This window comes from Cydia pomonella, chromosome 7, assembly GCF_033807575.1.
Source record: "Cydia pomonella isolate Wapato2018A chromosome 7, ilCydPomo1, whole genome shotgun sequence".
NCBI classification, from domain to species: domain Eukaryota; kingdom Metazoa; phylum Arthropoda; class Insecta; order Lepidoptera; family Tortricidae; genus Cydia; species Cydia pomonella.
In genome coordinates this window covers 19,816,730-19,842,294 of record NC_084709.1, presented here as the reverse complement: position 1 = coordinate 19,842,294, position 25,565 = coordinate 19,816,730, and the positions used below count along the sequence as shown (strand labels likewise).

The window sequence follows — 25,565 nt, the reverse complement described above, 5'->3', positions numbered from 1 at the left end:
AATGGAATGCTCCGTGAAAAGTATCATTATTTAGTTATAACTATCATAAAAAGGTCAAGCGTTAATTTTTACATGTTCATGCGACCAGCTGAAGTTCTTTCCATCGCAACACAACCGGCTGACCATTTTTTTTAACTCACAATAGCATCTTAACTATCATCTGACAAATTACTGATGACTAAATTTTTTTTACGTGTTTCGGTGGCCATTCCTCAACCCGCCTATGGAGCAGCAGCTGAGGTCTACGAGGCTTCATCATACATAGCCATTAACCAGTATACGAGTTATCGTCCGGGAGGCGATTGGTCATGGCAACGTGTTCCTGGTTCGCAGTGTAATACCAAATTGTTAAAACAGAATTGGCTTGCAGGATCGCTTGTGCGCATAAGTTTACTCATTAAAGACCAATTTCCTCAAACGTCAAGGTAAAATATGAAAAATTTGTAGCGAAACTCTCAAGGTAAAGTTTATAAAGAATTTTTAAAGAGTTTGTTATTCAAACACTATCGTGTCAACCTAATTTGCTCTGTTGATTCAATTTTCGGTGCCATATTTCAGTAGTCACGGTCGAGATTTCAATTCATACATAATATTTGAATAAATAAATATGCATGAAACCAATTTATACGGATACTTCGATGCAGCTTACACTGAAAAGGTCGTAAGTTCTTAAGATTTTAATGAACTATACGTCTTTTTTTAAAGAATGTTGTTTGGAGAGTTGAACCACAATATCAGCCTCATTACGTGGCGCCCCGCTGCTACGTCGTAGAGGCGTAGCGGCCTACGAGGCGCTACGGAAGTGCTACGGGGCTACGACTTTATTGTTGCATGCCAATTGCGACACCTTTGCTTGTTTACATTCGGTCCTATTCAGCGCGTTTTAATTATGACTTGTGATATACCTGATAACAAAAATATTGTTTATTGTGGTTGTGTCCCAGAGTTAGCTACCCAATTTGTTTGTTATTTCTAATGCTGACATTGGATTGAATAAGGTACACAATACGGAAAAAGATATACCTAATAATAAGATTTTTGCCATATCACTTGTACACTATTGTCATACAAAAACAATCACTCAAGTCAAGTCCAGATTTATAAGGTTCGACTTATCCTCTGGAGATACATTAAACTAACTACATATTTTTGCCACGTAGTCCTAATACATATTTTTGAGCATGTCATAACCCGAACGAATACAAACATCATTTAGGCTACATCAGATAGCGGCTTCCGTTAATTTGTCGTGTCCACGCCGCTGCAGGCGGTGTGTGTGTACACTAATCAACGAAGCTTGGCAAAGACCGAATTATTACATCTTTTCTCTAATCGTGTACATTCATTCATTCAATTCAATGTCAATATTAATCATAATTAATTGTGATTTTTCCCGGCTTAGTGAAAACTGGAAAAAAGCTAGAAGCGCACTTTAGAAGAAGTTAGGTATCGTTTGACTATATTTTGTTTCACTCGCAATGTATGTAGGTCAAGGTAGGTGTAGGCAAGGATTCGTTTCAGTAAAATTTATAATAACAAAAAGAGATTATGCTATCCTCCAGGCGGACACTGAGAACTCCTGTAATACTTTTTACAAATTTATTATTAAGTCCACAATATTTAAATTCAATACGAAATCATAAAAAAATGCCTCTGAGCGGCGTGCGCGATTTTCAGACTTGACTAGCTCACTGGTTGGCCGATCGGCCGCACTCTTCTAGCTGCGTCCCGCACTCCGCATCCCCGCGCGGCCTCAGGGGCTCGTTAACTAACTAGTAAAATTTTCAAAGCGGGGTGAAGGGGTTTTGTATTTTCAAAAGCGTGTATTATACAGGTCTTGTTATCTAATACCTATCCACTAAAACATTTTCAGTTATATTATAACATTACAGGATGAAATTCAGAATTTTGACCATACTCGTAACACGGTAGATAAAGCGTTAATATGAAGTTCGTAGTTTTTTAGCCGAATTCTTATCTGGGTGCGTAGACATAGACAAGATGCTAATCGTTAACGCTCCGTAGTGAACGAAACGCAACTGTCTGTAGCACTAATATGGACGAGTGAAAGAGAGAGATAACTACGCCACGCTTCGGATCTTGAACGTTTGGCATCTTGTCCACATACTTAAGATCTATTTTGGCATTACTTTTGATATTTACAATTTCACATTGAAATATTCTTATAATTTTTTTAAAAATCTCTTTAAACCGGCTTTATTGACTGGGCTAGCAGGCAGTGGGTGCGACACGCAAACGCCCAATTACAGGCTCGTGGTGTTAAAAATTAATTCGAGGAAAGGCTGTGAGACAACAAGAAGGACATATTTTTATTGTATCTTTTGTGGGTAGCAGTTATACCAAAGAACAGAATTTTACATTAATAGTACATTACGATACAAGTGCGAAAAGGAAATTCGAAACGAATGGCGATAAATTAAAACACGACCGAAGGGAGTGTTTTAAATCGACACGAGTTGCGAATTACCTATTCGCACATGTATCGTACAACGTTTTACAGTACATATGGCCCGTTAAATGTTCGACATAGTAACGTAATTTTCGCACTAGTGCGGTAAAGTAGCACCATATGTACTGTAAAATACAGTAAAACCCGCTTAAGAATATTCTGAAGGAACCACGTTACGCGTTTTAAGGTGACGTAGGCCCAGAGAGCGGAGGTTCTGATATGTCGTACTTCTTTTTTAGATCACCATACATTTTGAATCATAATATAGTTTCGTTCTCATTTTAAAACTACATGTTATATTGTAATGAAACTTTGCACATGAGGTATGTCTGTAATCTAAATATATAAAAGAAGAAATTGTCTGACTGTCTGAGGGGTTGAAATGACTAAATATCAATATGGGTGTCTTTGTTATGTTTTTTCTAGACGTTATTTACGAAAATGGCATTGAATGATTTTAAAATGTAATATTGTGGACATGAACAATGTTCAATTTATTTTTGCCATAAAACAAAAGATACGTCAAACATTAGTTAAAGATAGGCTATGAATTAGATATGTTAGTGTCAAAAGTGGCGTTTTTTCAAACATAAACGTCTCTTTTGACACTGACATATCTAATCTTAAAGTTCGAATCGGTCCGTTACTTTACTTACTCATATCCATTTAAAACACAAACAAAAACTCATATAAGTCCTCATTTCACCATTTCCACAAGTGAGTCAAAAGAGCCATCGCCATCAATTGTCACGAGTAATAAGAAAGTTATTGGAAGGGCCTTATTGGAAAACTTCAGCCTCGTTACCGTGGCACATGAAAAAATAAAGCTGTCCTACGTGGCACAAATAAGACTTAACGACAGTAAGAACTGGGATTACAGTTAGGTGATATCGCAGAGATATATCTCAATAGACAACCTGTCTGACCTAGTAGTTAATGACCCTGCCTATGAAACCGAAGGTCCCGGGTACATATCTTTATATATTATATATATCGTTGTCAAGTAACCACAAAACAAGCCTTATTGAGCATACCGTGGGATCTAGTCGATTTGTGTAAAAAAAAGTCATTATTGATTTATTTATTTTATTTATAGGCCACTCTAAAGTAAAGAAAATACATTTGTGCAATGTCACGCCAGTCATCTAAAAAAATGGAGCACATCACACTAATAAGAATTTACAAGAGCTGCCATTTAATTGGATAATATCGCATAGATATATACGAAGCAAAAACCTAACGCGTATTTTATATAGACGAAAATAAACTTGTACTACGTAGCACAAATATGACTGTTAGAACTGGGATTACAGATAGGTGATATCAAGGAGATATATTACAATAGACCACTCAAAAGAAATAATATGGGGGTGGCACAAACTTTTCAACTTTTGTCATCTAAAAAAACGCTTTTGCGAGTACGTCGCCCTATTAAGAATTAACGAGAGCGGTCATTTAATTGGATTATAACACAAATATACATAATGATTAGAACACCGAAACACAAATTATATAATGTCAAATATAAAATTTGCTATGTAGCACGAATAAGACTTAACGTCAGCCAACAGTATGTTGATATCACGGAAATATGTCTCGATAGACCCACGAGATATATCTCAATAGACCACCTGAGTATGAAATTATACATGAATTTAAGTTATTCTATTTGGCACAAATAACATTTGGGTAACGACATCTAGAACTGGGATTACAGTTAGGTGACATGGCGGACATATATTTATAATAGACCACCTATCTAGAAAAATGCAAGTACTCTTATGTCGAACTATTAATAACGACGTTGATACTGACATTCCAGTTCGATGAGAATAAATAGTACCTTAAATTTAACTGAAAAGTTTCTAAACAACTTAAGAGGGAAGAAAAGCTTTGCGATTCTAACGAAATAACGGTTCATTTTCTATGAAATTATATTTTGAGAGAAAACGGTTTCCACTAACTAAATCTTAACAAATCACTTTGATTTTGATGTCGATCGCTTCAGCATAATATATTCTAGGTTTTTAGGTTTCCTTCATTGGGTCGATAACGACGATAACATTCAAAAAAATTATGGATATTGCAAAATATTTAGAAGTGGAAAAACATTTTCTTATTTTGTATGGACAAGTACCTGGTATACGTCCCTTTTGAGTATTTTTGTCTCTTGAGTATTTTATAATATATAATATAATATATAAATAATATAGAAAATACGTCTGAAAATATCCGAACGAATATGTCCGAACGTCGCCAAATATGTGTAAAAAATATTATGGGAAAATTCCCACTGTCCACATGTCAAATAAATAGACCAACGAAAATTATTCTGTAGATCATCAATTCCACTGTGTTAGGTGAGATTTTAGTTTTTTGCTTTTTTTTGTACACACGCTCTACATAGAAAAATCAACCATGCATATTTAAAAACTCCATTGTTTTAATCGAACAAAACTCGGCTGTCAGTGTCCACGTTAATAACAAAAGAAAGGCGTAGCGTACCGGAAACGGGCGGGCGGCAAGACTTCCGGATCCGGCTGGAGTCGGCGCGAGCGGTTTCCGGCGCCCGCCGATCCCCGCCGATTAAGTAAACTGTTCGACGCTGATCTGGTTAAGCTTTCTTTGAATTTTCTATGAAAGTTTTTACAACTTCAAACTTGTAAAACTTAGTTAAATACATACATACATATAATCACGCCTATTTCCCGGAGGGGTAGGCAGAGACCACAGATTTCCACTTGCTACGATCCTGACATACCTGTTTCGCTTCCTTCACTTTGATGACATTCCTCATACCCGCTCGTCGGTTTAGGGTGCTCTTGACCTGGCCTTTCTTCAGGATTTCCCCGATTTGATCAGAGAAAGTCCGCCGAGGTCTACCCCTTCCAGCTCCCTCTTCTACTTTTCCCTTATAGACTCTCTTTGTTAACCTTCTTTCACTCATTCTTTCCACGTGTCCAAACCATCTCAACATACCTTTCTCAATTTTTGTCACTACATCTTCGTTCAGTCCACACTTTTCCCTTATCACACTATTCCTAATTCTATCTTGTAATTTTACACCACACACACTTCTCAACGCTCTCATTTCCACGGCATTCACTTGACTCTGATGCCGCTTCTGCCATAGCCAACTTTCGCTAACATACATAAGTGTAGGCACCAAAACCCCTCTACGCACAGCACTTCTGTAGTTAAATAAATAAATAGTACCTGGGCGACCGAGCAAAGCTCGGTTATAACTATTTATTGTAATATGGTGGTGTATAGGTGATAATCTTAACTACATTTTTTTACTAAATTAAACTTGTCTGAAACAATAAAAATTAAAAAATTATATATAAACTTGAACATATAAAAAAAAGTTAATCACCGGGCGAGATTCGAACCCGTAACACTCGTTTCTAGCCGTCCGCGTCTTAACCCGCTGGACCAGACGGACAATGGCCGGCAACACGAAATTAGCGACCATATTCTGCGTCGAAAGAAAAACGCATGAAAACTCGAAAACTCGCTTTTTCCCAAACATAAGACTAATCTAGATCGATTGTTTACCCCCAAAAACCCCCATATACCAAATTTCAGCAAAATCGTTAGAGCCGAGATCCCGGAAATATATATACATATATATATACAAGAATTGCTCGTTTAAAGGTATAAGATTATGGGACAATCGTCCACAAATAGTCTTAGCCCACAGTAAGCTCAATAAGGCTTGTATTGTGGCTGCTATAGATCATGTCATTCACGATGACGCGTGCCTTGAATCGTATTGTCATGTTATTAAAGGTTAGATTTGATAAATCTGCGCGTCGTCGTGGATGAATCGAACCGTAGATGTATATAGTAGATAGATATAGAAGTCACCAAGACAATCGTCAAACGCAATTTCAATGCAATATAGAATAAATATATATTACCTAATAAATAGATATATGCCTTAAGGCATTAAGTCCGCCATTTGTACAATTTTATAACGTGCTATTAGAGTTTAAATAAATTAAATAAATATTACAAAAAAAATCAGGTAGTTTTTTCTGCGTGACCTGTAGAAGCAGAATGGCGTGTCGATTAATAGAAAAACCGGATGGATTAGATCTTTATAGATGTATGTTTGGTAGAAAGACAACATAACTAGTGCAAAAAAAACACTTTTGCTACAAGCTTTTATCGCTGACTGTACTTTTCTGTTCACAGGCACTTACATCCTGAAACAAAATTAGGTTGCGTTATTTTATCATAGAGTTCCCATGCCCATCTCCTGTCTCCATCAACATCAGCTCCATGTCATCATAATATTACATTGTCATCCGATTTACAAAATTTCAGTTCAATGGGAAATCGTGAAGTGGGTCAAATTTAGCCTCCAAGATTTGACTCGCACTAACATACTAACAGGGCAAGATAAATAAAAGTTTTAAAAAATACTCCATTCAAAATTTGTTTAATCATTTGACCAAAAATAAACAAAGTACAGTCAGTGCCAAAATATGTATACACGACCTTATTGCCTATATATTAAGGCAGTGTGTTTATATTTTTGTCACTTTGTTCTTATCGATATTTAATACCTTGACTGTACATGCCAGAAGCTGCGCGTCACTAATATTAACAAAAACGAGTATTTGTAGGTGAGTCGGTTTTTTTTTTTCCTTTTTATATTTAATACATATTGGAAGAAAAACTATTCCGTCTGAAAATAAGGCTATGTTATACATGCATAAATAATTCATATAATTTGCAAGTCGGCTTCAAACGTACGAGGGATGATCCGAAAGTAATGATGATTAAATAATTTTAATGGATGAAAACAGTAAAAGAGGTATGTTTTTTTTTAAATAAAATTATTATATAAATATATGGTATCTGTTAGTGAGATCAATCCATTTATTAATGAAATGTCGGAAAAAATGCGCAGAAATGGAAAAAAACTGAAGTTAGCGCTGTTAATAAGTACTCCTGTTAGAAAAACATTTGTACTAACGATATGCACATTGATTTAGCGGGAACATTGGGGAACTCTACTTCTCCGTATTCTACGGTTGCACGCTGGAGCAAGCAGTAACCTGGGTAGAACATCAAATAAAGAGGGCTACCACGAAAACCGCCAATCTATCGGGCTTACTAAAGTAAACGTAATTAAACTCACATTTAGCAGATAGCAAGATACCTATCAAGCATCTAGTTGAGCTCACGAAGACCTCGTGTGGCAATATTAAAAAAATCTCATTGCATGAATTATTACACATGAGAAATGTCTCCGCTCGTTGGTTGCCTAGAATGTTAACGGCCTAACAAAAGACCCCCCTACAAGGTTAATGTTGCATTGGCCTTACGTCATACAGGGTTTAAATTTCCAGAACTCAACTACTACTAAAAACTCAACTAGGGGGGGCGGGTTTAGGGTTGGCAACGCGCATGTAACTTCTCTGGAGTTGCAGGCGTACATAGGCTACGGAGACTGCTTACCGTCACGCGGGCCGTATGCTTGTTTGTCACCAACGTAGTATAAAAAAAAATAAAAAAAATATTCGGTAGATCTAATAGCCAGCGTCTTTTATCCCTTTCCACGGCTGAAAGAACATCTTAAGCAACATTATCATTACTTTTGGATCACCCCTCGTATTTCTGTGCATTATCCACTCTCTAAAGCAAGTTATTAAGCTTCCAAAAAACCTCCAAAACAGGTAGCTAAAGTAAACGAAACATTCAGATTTAAGCTAATATACAGCGCTTGAAAACTTAAAAAGCTCACGAGGGAAATTTTAGTTTATGAATAATTCAAATTGTGCTATGTAAAGCTCCAACAATGTATGGAGTCAACAAACGTCCATGCTTCCCTGGTTTCGTCGCTATTAAATTTTCAAAACTTGAAACAATTAAGGTCAGGTACAACAGAGTTAAATAGCCTACATTATTAACAAATGTAAATATGATACAAGGGGTAAGTCTTATAATTACATATAACACTCAAGCGTTCACTCATAAGATACATCGGAGCTCAAAAATATCTGATAACTTCTTGATAATAAAGGCTTTGTTCAAATATTCGTGAACACCTTGGCCGCTCCGATATATCTTATGGCGACTGTTAAGGCGATACTGTAAAGTAATATCTTGCAAAACGAAGCGCGCAAAAATATGAAGTAACACGCGCTAAATTACTGTATCATGAATGTCATGATCATGATTATAGGTCGTAGTATGGTTACCCCAATTTTGTAATTGATAGTTGTTATAAATTTATCTCAATAACTAAAAAAACTATATTTCTAATATGTTTTTTTACTTTTGAGATTAGATAATCGAAACAAAAACCATCTCTCAATAACATAGTAAATCAAAGTTGATGATAGAAAAGTACCTATACTCGAAACTTAATTTTACATGATTTTCTTATCAGTACTCTGAAAGGAATAAGCTCTGAAATAAATGAAACATATGCTTTTTTCGCAAAATAGTTAGACATAACCAATTTTCCCTGTATTAGTTCTCTCTAACATTTAAAATTCTATCCAGATTCCAATTCGCAATTCCGTCAGCATTTTATCGTCTCAAATGCCTAACTTCTTTAGAGCAATACCCGATCAAACATCGAGGTAAACTAATTTCGCGCACAAACTCGAAACCCCGTTTAAAACGAAAATGAAAAAACTGCCAATATCCACATCGAGCCAACTAAACTGGTTACCGATTACACTGTCGATTTAACCCTGTAGACTAGGAGCTAGTCCCGGAAAACCGTATAAGATAATGAGACTGATTTAAACTTTCACGATTTTTTTTCTAAATTAAATTAATTCGTAAATGGTAATAGGAGAATTAGAGCAACGAAACTATTACCTACAGTTAAATTGCTGTACTCTCCTTATTATTCGATCTGGGCATTTTGTAGCTGTTTATCGGAGGAGGTCAGACTGTCAGCAAGTACTGAAGATCGTTATTTATCTTTAGAACAAACAACATAGCGCATTCTAAACAAAACTAAAACCGCAGGTAACAATTATGAACATCGTTGAAAGGTGCACGTTAGTGAAACAACGATATCTTGAAAGTGTTTTTATTTTTTTAATTCATGCGGCCCTAATATGGCTAAATGGCCCTTTTTTCCAATTCAATATATATAACTGACCTTACTACTATATATTCGTACTACACCATACCCAGATCATTAAAACTTGCACCCTTCAAGTGACCTGCATGATGACCACCACCGTTTAACAGGTGCCAGACATTTAAATCCAGTATTATAGATAATATCACAAACTGTTAAGTTTCTGTGTTCTTATTATTATGTTCCATTCTCCGGAACGAGCTCTCCGTCTACTAGTTCGCTTATGTAAGTTAAAAGATATGCGATTTTGCATATCGGCGTTTTCGCATTTTCCTTTACATGGAGCTAGTTGGTTCATTAGGAGCTTTCAAAGCAGTTTCCGTGTATTTTATGATTTTTAGGCCTACTTATGTAAAGGTAGTAGTGGGTTAATGACAAGATAAACGATTGATTTGGTACCAATACCAAATTGCAATTGACAAGCAGTCACTTGAATTCGTTGCCTTTCGTCTTAAAAACTAAACGCGTGGAACAAAAATCACTTTACGAACGTGAAATTAATGTTATGTGTGTTGAAAATAATATTAAGCACTATGCAATGTAAGGTATTTTGAAAGTCGGAAAAAAATACTAAAACCGCGAATTGATGTGCCAATTCTTCCTCACGCCCCGACTCGAACTGTAAGATACATTAAATGTTAGGTCTAGATACGATATGAATCGGATATGTCAGTGTATCATACGTTTTTCTTTGAAGAAACGTCACTTTTGACACTGACATATCCGATCCACATCGTATCTAAAACTTATAAAGTTCGAATCAGGCCGTTATTGACATCAAATTTACACAGTTATTAACGTATTAACTTGATTTTCAGGACCCGCTTTCTTCCTGAACTCGGCTGGAAGATAGAAACGAACTAAAACCTAGTGTTACAAATACAAAAATCGGTGTCAAACGGACCTATAGCTGCCGCTACCACATTCCGTGAGATGGTCAAGGTAATACCAAGTCATGTATGGAATCACCCTGTCCCAGCCAAAGATTATTTGATTGTGTTAAATGTGTAAAGTCTAAGAAAAAATCAATAATTTGGAGGATAGATATATTTTTTTCTGTATTTTGTACAATAAACGCGCAATGTCATATGCTCTAAAAAATTTTGTCTAAGTTACGGAAAACTACATACAGTTTTTTTGGGATACCGCCCAGAATAAGGAACTCTTCAAACTGACCAAACTTTATTAACGATAAAAATAATAATTCAACATAAAAATAAAAATTAGCCCTGCTTATGTGCTTGTTGTACGGCTACGTATGGTGTGGGTTACCACAAAGTTTAAAAGTAAATGAAAAGTGGAAAAATTCACTGAGTCGCTAGTTCGAGTCTCGCCTGAGACAGTTTTTCCACTTATTACTGTCTGGTAACTCTGGTCAAAAGTTCACGTTTGATTATTATTTATTGAGCGTTTCTTTTTTTTGTCATTTTTTATGTGACCTTTTTTGACAATTTTGTGTTATTTAGTCACGATCGCAACCTCGTTTCATCCTTATTGGAGTAAAACAGTTTCCCAATATTTCTGTACATTTTTTAAACTTTCCATTTTGTTACCGCCATACAAAGTATATGGGGAAAAGGTAACACAATACAAAAAACTCTGGGACATTTTTATCCCATTAGGATCGAAAGAACTGTGTTGAGTAGAAATACACAGACTTTATGAAAAAATACAAAATTAATGGAAGTAGCATATTTTCTACGAAACGCTTTAAAATAATACATATATGGCGCTGTAATAGCTTTCAAAGGGGGTCGATTTTTTCTTAGACTTAATCACTTTTACAATCAATAACTCTTTATTCAAGCTAACCATTCGTGTTGGGGTTCACTTTGTTAATAAACTCACTTACCACTCACTCGGTGTCTGTTTGTCACTTTGAGATGTAAAATCTAATTGGCTGTTGAACCTATATCCTATCTGTGCTCATAGTGTAAATGCTCTATAATGTTCCGACATAAAACTATAAATGCAATAAATATCAGCTCATAGTTACCGTTGAAAAATCATATTACACCTAATTACCTACATACTTAATTAAAAAAAATATCGAAAGGAACGAAGCGACAATTTGATAATATTCGAGTCCAAGTACTCATAGGTGTATTAGTAGGAGTTGAAAAATCTTGTAGTGCTCAGTCGCAAATGTCTTAATAAGGTAAAATGTATTAAAGTAATACATAGACAAGTCAAAAACTAGAGCCAACGTTGGATGTTTATACCGGGCCTACAAAATGCTATACTTACCACAACGTCCACTCTTTCCAAGTCAATTTGGACGTTCACTGACAGTGGAATTTGAATCATAGTATTTAGATATCGTGCGTCTCACCCACGCCAATACATGTACGGACATGTACGAGCGAAATGCACGATATTTGAATGATATAATTACAAAAAAGTGTACGTCGAATTGGCCTGTTGACTGATAATTCGTAACCCTTATTGTAAGATCCACCTGTGGTCAATAACCTTGTTACCGTACTGAATGCATGAAAAAACAAAAGACCTACAGCCTGATTCGAACTTCAAGATACGTCAAACATTTGCTAAAGATCAGATATTGATTATATATGTCTAAAGTGACGTTTTTGCTTGAAGAAACGTCACTTTTGACACTGACATATCCAATCCATAACGTTTGTCCGTATCGTCATTACATTGTTTGTGAAGTGTTGCATTGAAGTACATGTTAGCAGTTATTTTTTGATAAAATTTCTATTATTTATATCGGATAGAACTAAAAAAGTAAAGTAGATGGTCAAGTCATCTACTGACGTCAGACACCCTTTCTGTTTTCATAGTTTTTATATACATTTCATAGTGGGTAATCGTTTTGACAGTTCAGAAAATGAAACGCCTTTGACCTATTATCGTACAATTCATTGTTTATTTAATTGGGTACTTGACACATGTTGAATATTATAACAAAATTTAGTTAAATGGATAGAAAATGAGCCATCCATTATAAACAAGTGGAATTAAAATATATATATATTGAGATTATAAAAAAATACAAGACTCCAAAGTCTCAAGATTTTTTTTTGTCTTTAAAAAATAGAAAAGAAAATGGTACCATTCGATTCCTTACATTTTATTGAAAAATAAATTGTATGACAACTATACACATAAACGCAATATTTCAGGGTCAAAATGGCAATTTCCTTGATCTTCCATACATCTAGGACAGACTTATGTAACACACGTCACATCGTGACAGACGTCACATCACATTATCATTTTGTTAGAGGCGTTTCAATCGTTGAGTGCGAGCGTCAGACTTTAACTCTCATTTCTGACCTTTGTGTTGCTTAAATGCCATGAGTCCTATTTAGACATTTGATCCTCAGGAAAGTCAAGATTGTTTGACATTATTTAAAAAAAACTGTCAAGTAGCCAATTGTAAAAAATCGAAATGTGTCATTAAATTTTATCATGGAATACACGATAACTTGAAAAACGTTAAATTTCGTAAGTAAGTTCATTTTTAAAGTTTTTAAGTTAATCATATAATGTTGATCATAACGCCGTAAAACATAAGTTTGGCGAACCTAATATAAGTTTAAAATATACCGTACTCTTTTAAAAAATGCTTATACAATAAATATATGGATTACTTATTTTCTAAACAGTTAATGTCATATGCATTCATATATGTCACCGTCACAATTGTACGTACTGTAAGTTTGTCGCATTACTATGAAATTTTAATTGGCATTCAAAGTAGATAACATTTATTTTGTCACGCAATAAAGTCGTTGAGTTCTGTATTCATTTGTGGTAACGATTAAATTAATTACCATGCGTTATACATTTTTAAGACGTCGTAGTTATTATTACACTGCTCAGTATTTGTGGAGATTCTGCTTATTAATTTGGTATATATGATACTTACCAAGTAGTAATTATTTTTAGCTATATTAAGAAGCCCTTATTATACTTAGCCTCGCAAATAAGTTAACGACAAAGAAAGCTTTCGCATTAAAGTTTTTTTACGCCCTGTTTTTTTTCACAGTCAGTAACTTTATATCTGGGGGCACGGCAATTCCCGCCAAGTCGAGCAAAACGAAGAGCCACGACCGTACCATCCTTTTCTTGATTTATTTATTGATCTATTTAAAAAGTGCTGTAACACAGTAGATCCCCGTTTAGTGACGATTTCATCGTTCTTATGCACTTTTTTTATACCAAACAGTCACCGCAGCCTATGGACGCATGTAACTCCAGAGGTGTTACTTGCGCGTTGCCGACTCTTCTGAATGTTCTCATACGGAAGCTCTATGGCCTTCCGTGTCCATAATTAGACCGTCTCAATAATACCCTAAAATGTAATTATCACCTAAATTACCTGCTTGTAGTATAATGACGCAAAGTTTAGGTATATAGGACACCGAGATTGTTTTACAAATTGCTTGGAAGATACGACCTAAACAAAATAAATATAAATAACAATTAAAACGTTTTAATAATTGGTTTATTTTTAATGCAGGATATCGATAATGTAGAATGCGTAATAATATTTTGCAGCATAAATAAAAATAATATAACCGTAATTAACACAAGTTATTATATACCTGTACTTATAGATACATATTCATAAAATTGGCCATAACATTATCAATTTTAAACTATTTTAACATTTTTAAATGACTATTAGTCCATACCATATCAATTTTAATTTCTGTTTCAATTTATTATTTTTGGAATGTATCCTCGCTTCACTTGAAATAAAAAGCTTTTATATCGTCATCTAATTATATGATATGGTTTATACCATTATAGAGAATTTACCATTTGTGTAAGGCATTCGGGTAATTCCGCAAACGAACTGTACTCTTGCCCCAATCCCGAAATAGCGAAAAAAAAATTGTTTCATACATTTTGCTGACCTTGAAATTCTTTTCAAATATACAAGACAGGTATAGTTTTTAAATGAAAATTTAAAATTGCAGTAGGCATCACCTGTGTACACAGACTGCCGATTTTACAATAAAACGCCCAAGTATATTTTGTTCGCAAAATTAAAGAAGCAAAATTCATCTTTCCATTTCAAGCCCTAAAGTCCACAGCACCCTGTATTATCCTAATATTCAGAAGTAGAAGTTGCGTGCCGCATATATTTCAAGCACCAGTTTGAGAGTGTTCGCACCTGTACCTTTAAAGTGTTTTAATATTTGTTGTGCCTTCATTTTCACTTAAAGTTAAAACAAGGATGCTACACACGAAGAATTTCGTCCATTGACCCGCCTGATCAGATAATTCCGCGCGTGCGACAGATATAGATCTATCGGAGCGCGTAATTATATTATTGTCACGCGCATGATGCCGGTGGATAATGTGTGATATTCCCACTGTGCGAGCGGGACAGCAATATAATTATACGCGTGCGATAGAGATAGAAACAGGTGGGTTAATGTACGAAATTCTTCGTGCTAAGCGTCCTGACTTTTACTATAGGTAATGTGATTTTAACCAATAAGGTCGGGCCCCTAAAATGTATCTGGTGATGAGAAATGTTCGAGAACATACACAATTTTACCGCGCTCAAAAATCACGCTGCTTACAAGTAACAACCCTTAGGCTGCTTGTCCACTGAGGCGGAGATGAGAGGAGATGAGCTGGCGATCAAAGATTCAAATTATTTATTTGCATAGAACACTGGTATGAGGTGTTACAAAATAAAAGAAATCCGTACATTCAGTCTGCATGCTGGCGTGCGAATATTGTAAAAACCTCAACAAATAATATTGATTGTAATCCACATCTCTTCTGCAATTCGCTGATTATAACCAATGGTTCATCCCCGTACGTCTTGCTTTCATCTCCGTCTTAGTAGAAAGGCAGCCTTATCTAACCTTTTTTTCACATTCACCGCTTGTAAACAATTACGTAGTTTTACTTATTTTGTTTGTATTTAAATATGTTACTTATTCTTGTTTTTTAAAGTGTTATTAGAATACTTTTACAGAAATTCACTTCTTCAGGACAAAATTTTAACAGCGCAGAGTATACACTTTTTATAACTATATGAAACAGTAATTTTTTCTACTCGCCGAATGTAATGGTTGAATTAAGATTTCCTATACCAAACTAAACTTGCATACTTTTCATGTATGGACTCCTAACTCAACTATAAGACTCATTTCGATACGCTGTAGTCAACTATAAAAAAATTTACCAATCACTTGCCGCCGCGCTCCCAGACTTAACCCGGACGGACGGGTGGGGGTTGTCGTCGCGCGTTTATATCTTGTACTACATTTTTGTCTACTAAGATACTTACCAATTTTCTTTAATTATTTAGCTTTTATAGTAAAAAAGTATTATTTTAGATGATTCGTAGAAAAACTATTGTATACAATAGTGATATAATCAAGCTTTTCAATCTCGTACCTTACTTAGGCAACTCAGCAAGCTCCGTTGCTTAAACACGGTACTCGACTGAATAGCTCTCTGTAATATCACGACTGTATAAAATACTAATTTTACTTACTCCGTTGGCTCAGCGACCCAAAATGAGACTTGATCTCCGACATAAGACACCGCTACTTTTTTCGGTCCTGTGCAACTTCTCGCCAATTGTTGACTCGAAGTTCGCGCAGATCCGCCTCCACCATGTCACTCAAACGATACCTGAGGCGTCCGATACGACGTCCTCCTGCAAGGCGACCCTGCTACGCTCTTTTCACGTTCCAGCGATACTTATAATAATTAAATTATACTGCTAATAATAATACGGCGATAATAATTTTAATGGTTTTTAATTAAATTATACTGCTGTCTATAAAATCGCAGCAGTAGTTAAGTGGAAAATATTGCAATGCTATTATTAATGTTTAATTAAACAGAAAGTTTTAATCATAACATTTAAATTATTCATAATATAATGTATTCCTGAAACATTTGATTTGACTAATAACAATAAACTAGAGTATTTCAAATGCCTAAAATTATTGCTAAAGGCTATTTTGAACATAAAATTAATTACGGGAATGATATTCCGATCGCATTTCGGACAAGAGCGAGTTGATCGCTCGGTAGGCATCATCATCATATCAGCCGAGAGAATGATACTGATGTAAGCCTCTAAATAACCGGTAGAATCAGCAACCGATTGCCATCCTGGCTAGGTCCCCAGTTTTCCAACCGATTTGTATGGCCATCCAACGATTTTCTGAGATCATATATAGCTATATCCATGCCGTGATCGGCAACTGCGACCCTAGCTAATTACGAGCGTGAGCTCTAATATGGCTTGCAAAGCCGAACTTACTTTTAAAGAGATCATGAACTGATATCATTGGTGCACCTTGTTGGAAACCTTCTCTGACTGCCGCTTTCGATTTGCAAAAGTAGCATTAATAAGCAAAAAAGAAAGAATACTTATGCTTGCGTTTTAAGGTCATACATTGTGCGAAGACAGCTGTCACCGTATTCAAGCTATGTGAAAAATATTACTAACAATGTTTCCAAGATGGCGGATACTTTCCCTTTATATTACGAATTACAATTTAAGCCAATAGTAACCAACTGAAGCAATGGTCCTTTTTTAAACACTCCCACCAGCTTTATGGAGAAATTTTGAGCACTTGCTTGTTACCTACCCGACATACGCCCGCTTAGAGTGGTATTCGATGTCCAATATCTTGGTCCGATGCGAATTGCGTCTCACTCTCTCATTAAGTAAAATGTGAGTACAAATACGCATTGGACCAAGATATTGGATAGATGGCATACCACCCTTATTCAACCAATCAGAACACCCCTCCTACACAAATCTATGCACGGGTAAGTCTTTCAATATTCAATATTGAATGTTAATTTTGCGTTAATATTATAATCCGCTTCATTTTAATGCCATGTAAGCTCATTATATACGCGAGTGGTCGAATTTGATACTTCCTCTGTGTTTTATTAATTATAATATATTTACTTTTACATATTCTACAATATTCACATTGCGGTTGCCTCTGGTAATGTCCGTTTGCGGTCGTAATATCATTTACAGGCGGTCGTTTTCATTGGCAACTCGTTAGATGTAAAAAGGCATATTTCATTAGGGTTTAATACAATTTATTTCGCGTAATGAGTGAGTAAAGTGCAAAAATGAAATAAAAACACTGTAGCCACTTGGATATAAATAAATAAACAAGTATTACAGGACATTATTACACAAATTGACCAATTGAAAGTCCCACAGTAAGCTCAATAAGGCTTATGTTGTGGGCACTTATACAACTACTTATATATATATATATATATATATAAGTTCCGGTGGTCCCAGGTTCAAATCTTAATAAGGGCATTTTTTCGTGTGATGAACACGGATATTTGTTCCTGATTCATGGGTGTTTTCTATATATATATATATATATATATATATATAGAAAACACTATATATATATATATATATATATATATATATATATATATATAGAAAACACCCATGAATCAGGAACAAATATCCGTGTTCATCACACGAAAAAATGCCCTTATTAAGATTTGAACCTGGGACCACCGGTTTTATAGGCAAGGTTGGTACCTATACCTACTGGATATTTGTTCCTGATTCATGGGTGTTTTCTATATATATATATATATATATATATATATATATATATATAGAAAACACCCATGAATCAGGAACAAATATCCGTGTTCATCACACGAAAAAATGCCCTTATTAAGATTTGAACCTGGGACCACCGGTTTTATAGGCAAGGTTGGTACCTATACCTACTGGAGTAGAGAAGTCGTCAATTATGACTGACTACAGAATTGACAAAGCAATTACGGTTTGCCCTCGTAGTAAACACAAAAAAATAACCAAATTATTTGAGTAGGTAATTCATAAAATAACTGAAAATAAGTAATAAAGGAATACATTTTAATCAATATAGTAAAATTGATTTTGTTGTGACAAACCGACCTGTTGGTCAGTGTAACACACAGTTCGCAAATCCCAATTTTTGTATAGGTAGTATACAAAATATTATGTTCCTATTAATGCAAACATTTCTTTCAGTAAATTAAAATACAAGAATAATTTATAACAATGTCAGTGCCATTTTAATTTTAATGTTATTAGCTCAACGAGGGTGCGGCGTGTTAGGGTCGGAAACGCGCATGTAACACCTCTGGAGGTCCGTATGTGTATCAATTGGGTACTTAATTCAACATTGGTTTTCCTTGCCTCTTTTTAAAATTTGAGTTTTTTTCAATCATTTATTTTCATACGACACGGTACATATAGGTGTTACATTAAAATAGTACTACGAAGCATATTTGTATATTGCATATTAGTGACGTTTAGCGTAGTGGCGTAGAAACTCTCTTTTGTATCTCACGCGTGGCAAAGAAAATTTAATTTTGTTCCATAACCGACAGATTTCAAACGTCCACATAACCGCAACTATTACAAGTCAAAGGAAGGCTGGATTTGTGAAAATGTAACTTTCACCGTAACAGAGGGTTTTCTTACAATATTTCCTGTGCTCAGGTGAGATTTATCTTCGGATAATTGGATAAAACGCGTTTGCGATGATACGAGGGGCGGTGTATGGAGCATATTGTATGCTGCTCCAAATGGCGAACTGAGCCTGAGGGATTTGTGATTTACGATGTATGCGCTAATTTTCTATATTTAAAGTATATTAGCGTTTTTGGCTTCAAAATAAGTCAACGGTAAGCTTTTTTTTATTTGTTTAAACTATTATTTATTGGTTTTCAATATAAATAATAACTCATTTGAAAACTGAAGGCAGCATAAAGACTCATGTATTTAAAATGATGCAACTGCGTACTGCTAACCTTAAATAAAGTAATATATTTCCTTTGAAATTATAAAATCTAAATGCTCGATTAAACTTTCGTATTTGAAACAAAAATCATGGGCTATGTACATAATACTTCTGCCCAATGGTGTATACTTGGATCAGTTCCTTATTTAATTTGACACCAGTAACAATCAGAATACGTACACGAGGCATCTCATGTATTGTCATTGAGACAAGGATCAGACACGCCCACGTTTCAAATTCCCGGACGGTGGAGCTCGGAGCGTGGATTTCAATGTCGTAAATAATATTCTTGCTCAATCGTAAATTGTAGGATTCCAGATTAAGTTAATTTAATCCCAAGCAGAGACCCACACAAATCAGATAATCGAACGTGTGGCATTATTTAAAAAACGCAAAGCCGAAAACCGTAAGCACTTGTAAACCTATTAAATTCCACATTATGGCGGTTCGGATCGGATCGGATCGGCAAATTAGATCGGCACTCCAAACGGTCAGAAGACGACACCGGGCCCCTGGAGGTGATGTTCGTCGCTCTTATGACTAAATTTAAAAGTCAAGAAGCGATTTAAACGAGCGAGATTGGTTCTGTATAATATACATGTTGCTGTTTTATTCTTCGTGTATATGTGGCAATAGCAATGAAGTTAGGCAAGCCGCAGCTTATTTGGCTTACTTTTATTTTTCAAACAGGATACTGTGCAGGTTGTCTTTGTGCCGACATAGATGAATCAGTGGTAATCGATAAGTTATATGTAGGTTACAACTCTGGAAGCCTATAAGAAAACCCCAAAGGAAACTTAAATAATATATGGAAAAAGTCACATGACATTTTCTATCATCTGTCATCCCGTACATTTTTTCCTTTGTTATCTTGGCTAGGCCCCCTTAACCTCTTGTCATTTCTTATGAAGAAAGTGGACGGTAATTTCTATATACATACAAGTGTTGTGTCCTTCCCGGATAACAAGGTTAGGTGAGGAATGGTAAATTTGTTTCATCCATATAATTTGTACCCATCTGCTAGTGCTACTTTTAGTTTGTTTTTTTTTTCTTAACTCCTAAGCGTTCAAATACTAAGAAAATGATTAATTCAAAACATAATGTTCAGTTCAGACCAAGGCAGCTACCGAAAATGAACGATATCACATGCACCTTAAGATTTTTTTTTAAACAATATTTTTTGAGCTTGCCCAATGAAGTACATCTAAAAAATAAAAAAATAAACACTTCAAATTACTCTCAAACTGGCAAATCTCTCACCGCGAAGCGAGTTTTTCAAATCTTGCTCTTATGTTTGAAACCTATTTGTTATATCGGTGTATTTCTATCAACCGACAAAGGTCTGCAGGGGACAGATGAAGCTCAGAGATAAATATTGTACCGAGATTAATAGGGATCCGGTAGGCTGCCCGCGGTACCCCGAAAAGGGAAGGAGTTTATTCCCTTTCTTCGCGGATCGGAAGCAGATCTCATTTCCTCTGACAACATCAAAGTGAGATACCAATCGGTTTTATTTGAATCAGCAATATTTTAAACGATGGCGCGGTTAGTTGGATATTTAGCCTTGTGAATTGATTGGGTAAGTGTTACAACTTAAGTTAGTTTAAGATGTATGTAATGGTAGAGATTATATCGCTTTAAGTTTCTTAAAGTACGTGGAAGATCGAGTACGCTCGGTTACACTCTGGTGTTTGGCTTGCGGTTGTCATTCGTTGCTCGGTATCGTCGTGATTCGTGACCTTGATTTGTCAAAATATACCTATTGGTTTTTTTTTCTTCGGCTCGGCATACGCAAGTCTAACACCGGTAGGTATCGTGATATTAATGATTAGCACGTTTGTGAACCAGTGTCTTTATGTTTCGTACTCGTTACCAGTCAAATGCTCAAAATTTTAGTCTATACTATATCTATAGACAGTCACTGTCACGTTTGTCAAATAGGATAAGTTTGCTGTGCTGCGATTAGGACAATTTATTTGATAACGAAACTTTTTTATAATTGACGTTGGGCAGGACTGATACTGCCTTAAAAGGTGCTCAAAAACTATCCCACATATGTGATGGGGAAAACTTTTTTTAGCGTCATTGTATACCTTTACACCTACCTATGTAGAACCTACCTACAGTAGTAGGTAGCTTTGGAGTCGCCTTTAAGACCTTACCCCTCTCGAAAACCTCGGCCAATGGTCATATGTACAAATAGCCATACATTTGACGTGCCTGTCCCCGCAAGAATCGGCAGACTGTTTTGTACAGAATATTACAGACAAGGCATGTCCAGTTGTTAAATCTTCGAAGAGAAGTAGGTACATGTACCTACATATATCTACGTATATCTGATGGCGACTGTACCTACAGTCGCCATCAGATATATCAAAACGGCCAAGGTGCGCACAAATATGTGATCACGCCTCTATCGGCTGCTCCGATGTATCTGATGCCGCAGTCGGCTACTTAGGTACATTTATCTATTCTGCGGTTAAAGTGTCTACACCTTGAGATGATTAGATTAGTTTCGGATGCAACTGATTGGACTAATTGGAGCGATTATATCGCTCTCAAGCGACTTACTTAATTGGGTATCGGCTTGTTTGTATGCTATTCAGTCATTCATGTGTTGATGTAAATTTAGGTAGGTCTTGAATGGTGTGCGTGCTTGTCTTAAGCTACGGCACCTAAGAGCGATTAGAAGTTTGTGCTGTACATATACGATAATATATAATGTATGCTAAAGTTATACATACTATGATTAATCATTAATGCGCTCTTTCTTGAATAACTGAAGGCCTAACCAAGATGACAATTCTTGATAGAAAATTCCAATGGAAAATTAAATAATATATAGAAATAATTATGTGGCTTTTCATAGCATCGATTACAATGGTCAATGGCAAATTGCTCGTAGTGGAAATTTAAATTCGATTTTAAATGATGGGTTGAAAGACTGTCTCGTGAACATCTAAATAAGTTATTCTCAGGCAAGTCCTAGTACGCCGTGAATGTTTCTTAGAAAGGAAGAAAACAGATAATTTATTACTATATTCGGTAACTCATACAGGCTTGTCACGTTCTATTAATAACCAATGTTATATTAATAATAAAAAAATAGAATAACAGGCATTGTTTTCATGCTTCCAATTTAAGACCTCAAGGGAAACTTTCCGAGAATTTTAAAGAATTACCATAAAACTGCATGTAAAATAGTAGATTATAAAACTACCTGGTAGGTTGAAGATAACATGGGGCATTTATGCCGGAGTTATATATTCTACTTTTCTCTTCGATTGTGAGTAAAAACAATAATATCCACTATTTGTTCTGGTATTCGTACGAGAATGAGAAATAAAAAATTAAATTACATACACCATTTTCCCGAACTGTTCAAATCCTTTGTTCCAGTACGGCTATGTTAGTCGTATTTGTCTACACGACAAAGTGATATCAGTGGCTATCTCTTTAAATTACTTAGTAACAAAGTGACAATTATTTAAAGCCATCCATAATACGCCTCCAGTTTTAAACGCAAGACAATTAGGCGCAGTATTGTGAATGAACAAGTTGAGAAGTTCGGAGCAACGAGGCATGGAGCGTTCTGCCTCAGCGCATCCGGGCGTTACCATAAAGATCTCCACGGAGCCATACATCACTTAGTGACCCGCATCGGAGGGCCGCGCGTGCGCGCTGCGCCGAGATTATTCACTTTAGTGCAAACTTTACGTTAGGGGACGGGGTGGGGTTCGTGTTGCAGAATACTTAACAATTGGGTTGAGTCGTCATACCAATTATCAAATATATATATAAATCATTCAAAAATTATGTATTCAACTAGATTTTGGTCTAAAATTCAACTTCAATTTTAATAAAAAATTAAATATAATAATAACGAAACACGAAATGTTTGTGAATAAAATAATAAAATATAGTGTTCTGTATCACTTGATTGTTTCTAAACGCTTATTACAGTATTTTTCTGTTTGGCCCTATTTTGGTTTGGTTTGGTTGACTGGTAGATAATGCCATGAGGCTTAAGTCATTCATTTGTACCCTTTTTTGATGTGGAATAATTATGAATAAGTCAATAAATTGGACACTAAAAACTATATGGAAATGAAAACATACAAGACCTCAAAGTTTCAAAACTTAAGTTTTTATAACTGCCAAAATGAAGAAAAAATAGCACCATTGAAATCTTTACATTTTATTAAGGAATACATGTATATATACGCAATTTCCTTTTTTTCCATACTTTAAGACGCTAGAGTTAAATAGCATGACGTCATATTTGATTACCGTGTAAGGGGCGATTCGTGCCTTGAGTACGATTGTTAGACTATGATTGGGATTTCTGACTTTTGTATTGTTTTAACGCAATAGGTCACATATATACATCCTCAAAATACACTGGAGCGACTGATACCATCAGTAAATACTTGTCATCTTGCCTTATTGTCAATAATTTTGGATGCTATGTGTTCATAGAAAAATAAGTAAGCTATATGTATAGATAAAATTAAAACCCATGGGAGCCGGGGGTCCGCTTAGCAACTAATCTCTAGAAGGCGTAGGCACTAGTTTTTACGAAAGCGACTGCCAATCTGATCTTCCAACCCAGACGGTAAACTAGTCCTTCTTGGGATTAGTCCGGTTTTCTCACGATGTTTTCCTTCACCGAAAAGCGACTGGTAAATATCAAATGATATTTCGTACAATAAGTTCCGATAAAGTCATTGGTATGAGCCAGGGTTTGAACCCGCGACTCCAGATTGCAAGTCGCACGCTCTTACCGCTTGGCTACCAGCGCTTTTTTTTTGGATAGAAAAGTGCAGTCAGCGATAAATGTTTGTACCAAAAAAGATTTTTTTGCCAAAAACTTATTGACTTATTCTAGTTACTTTTTCTCTTGGTGCATTCAGATTTCGAAAACCTCAATTTATCTGTAATGTCGCGACTAACAAAAGTAAAATAATCGCCGTTGGCGCCTTTATTTCTAGCAATAAATTAGTTAGTTTTATTATAGATATTCATACTCAAAAATTATATGATAGTAGGTACTTACCGCCTGTTGTTATCTTCTTGAGTTTCTGTATTCTTTGTATTGCTTTCTGTACTGAGGTGTATGCAATACTTAACTTAAAGAGTATTTGTTTTGTATTGTACTTAAGAAAAAACAATACTTTGTCATTTTGACACCTGACTTTATAGGTACACAGTTCATTGCTAAAAAAGTTAATTCAATCTCCAAGTAATAATGCAAATTTTTGAATTCCATTTGGACCGGGAGGCAGGTGTCGTTGATCAAAGGTGTAAAGATTAGCATAATCACCGCGTTGTTGGGTCGCCATTTGCGGTGTTGCGTGCCGGACCGAGGTGTTTACTACCCCTGCTTAGTACTTCGGGCAGCCATTGAAATATATTTCTATTCAAAGTGTTTCTCGTATAAAATTACGATTCTTACTAAGTTTAAGAACGTAAATTTTCGTGTCAAATAAAAATACAATAGAATGTAGGTGGACTGATTTTTATTATGTTGTTTTTTTTGTTTTCGAATGTTTTTTCGTTAGATTTGGTTAAAATTTGGCTGGTTTGAAGATTTCTCATTCTGCGCGGAATAAATACGAAATGACAACCTGCCCCGAAAAGATACCTAAGTATACAGGGAGTTTTTTAATCACCTGCAATCATTTACGGGGTGAATATATATGTCGTACTGAGCAACGTTTAATCGCGAAAAAAGAATTGTTTCATATATTTTGGCTGCCTGACCTTGACATTTTCTATGGGTTATGGGTTGGTCCCATTGTAAAAGTTGCTCAGTATGACCTATATATTCAGCCCGTAAATTATTGCAGGTGACTGAATAAACAACCTGTATATTAAATTTTTCGTTGAGTTGTGAATATTGTATAGAATGGGGAACTGAATTCGCGGGTTCGAATCTGGACTCGTACCTCGTACCATTGAGTTTCTCGGGAGTTAATAAATTATGTACGTAATTTAGATTTTTTACATGATGTTTAAATAAGAGCTCTTTCTACTGTGAACACATCTTAAACAATCGAAGTTTTTGAAGAACCATTTCATATTTTCCTCTAAATTTTCGGTAAAAAGACAGAAGAGACTAGTGCCTATAACTATGGAGTGTGGAATTAAAAGGAGTGAAATCTCTTATGGTAGAACT

At 35.4% G+C, this 25,565-nt stretch overlaps 1 protein-coding gene across 3 annotated transcripts in view; it reads left to right on the top strand.

The window, feature by feature from the left end:
- The window catches only part of LOC133520104 (polypyrimidine tract-binding protein 2), a 673,469-nt gene that overhangs the window by 330,831 nt on the left and 317,073 nt on the right, over nt 1-25,565 (top strand). For 2 of the 3 annotated variants that reach the window (XM_061854421.1, XM_061854419.1), the window contains exon 2: nt 10,406-10,529. The exons of the other annotated variant lie outside the window; for it this stretch is intronic. In XM_061854421.1, coding sequence (XP_061710405.1) covers nt 10,521-10,529 — 9 coding nt within the window. In that variant the 5' untranslated portion in view covers nt 10,406-10,520. The remainder of the gene's footprint in view (nt 1-10,405; nt 10,530-25,565) is intronic. 3 annotated transcript variants of the gene reach the window in all.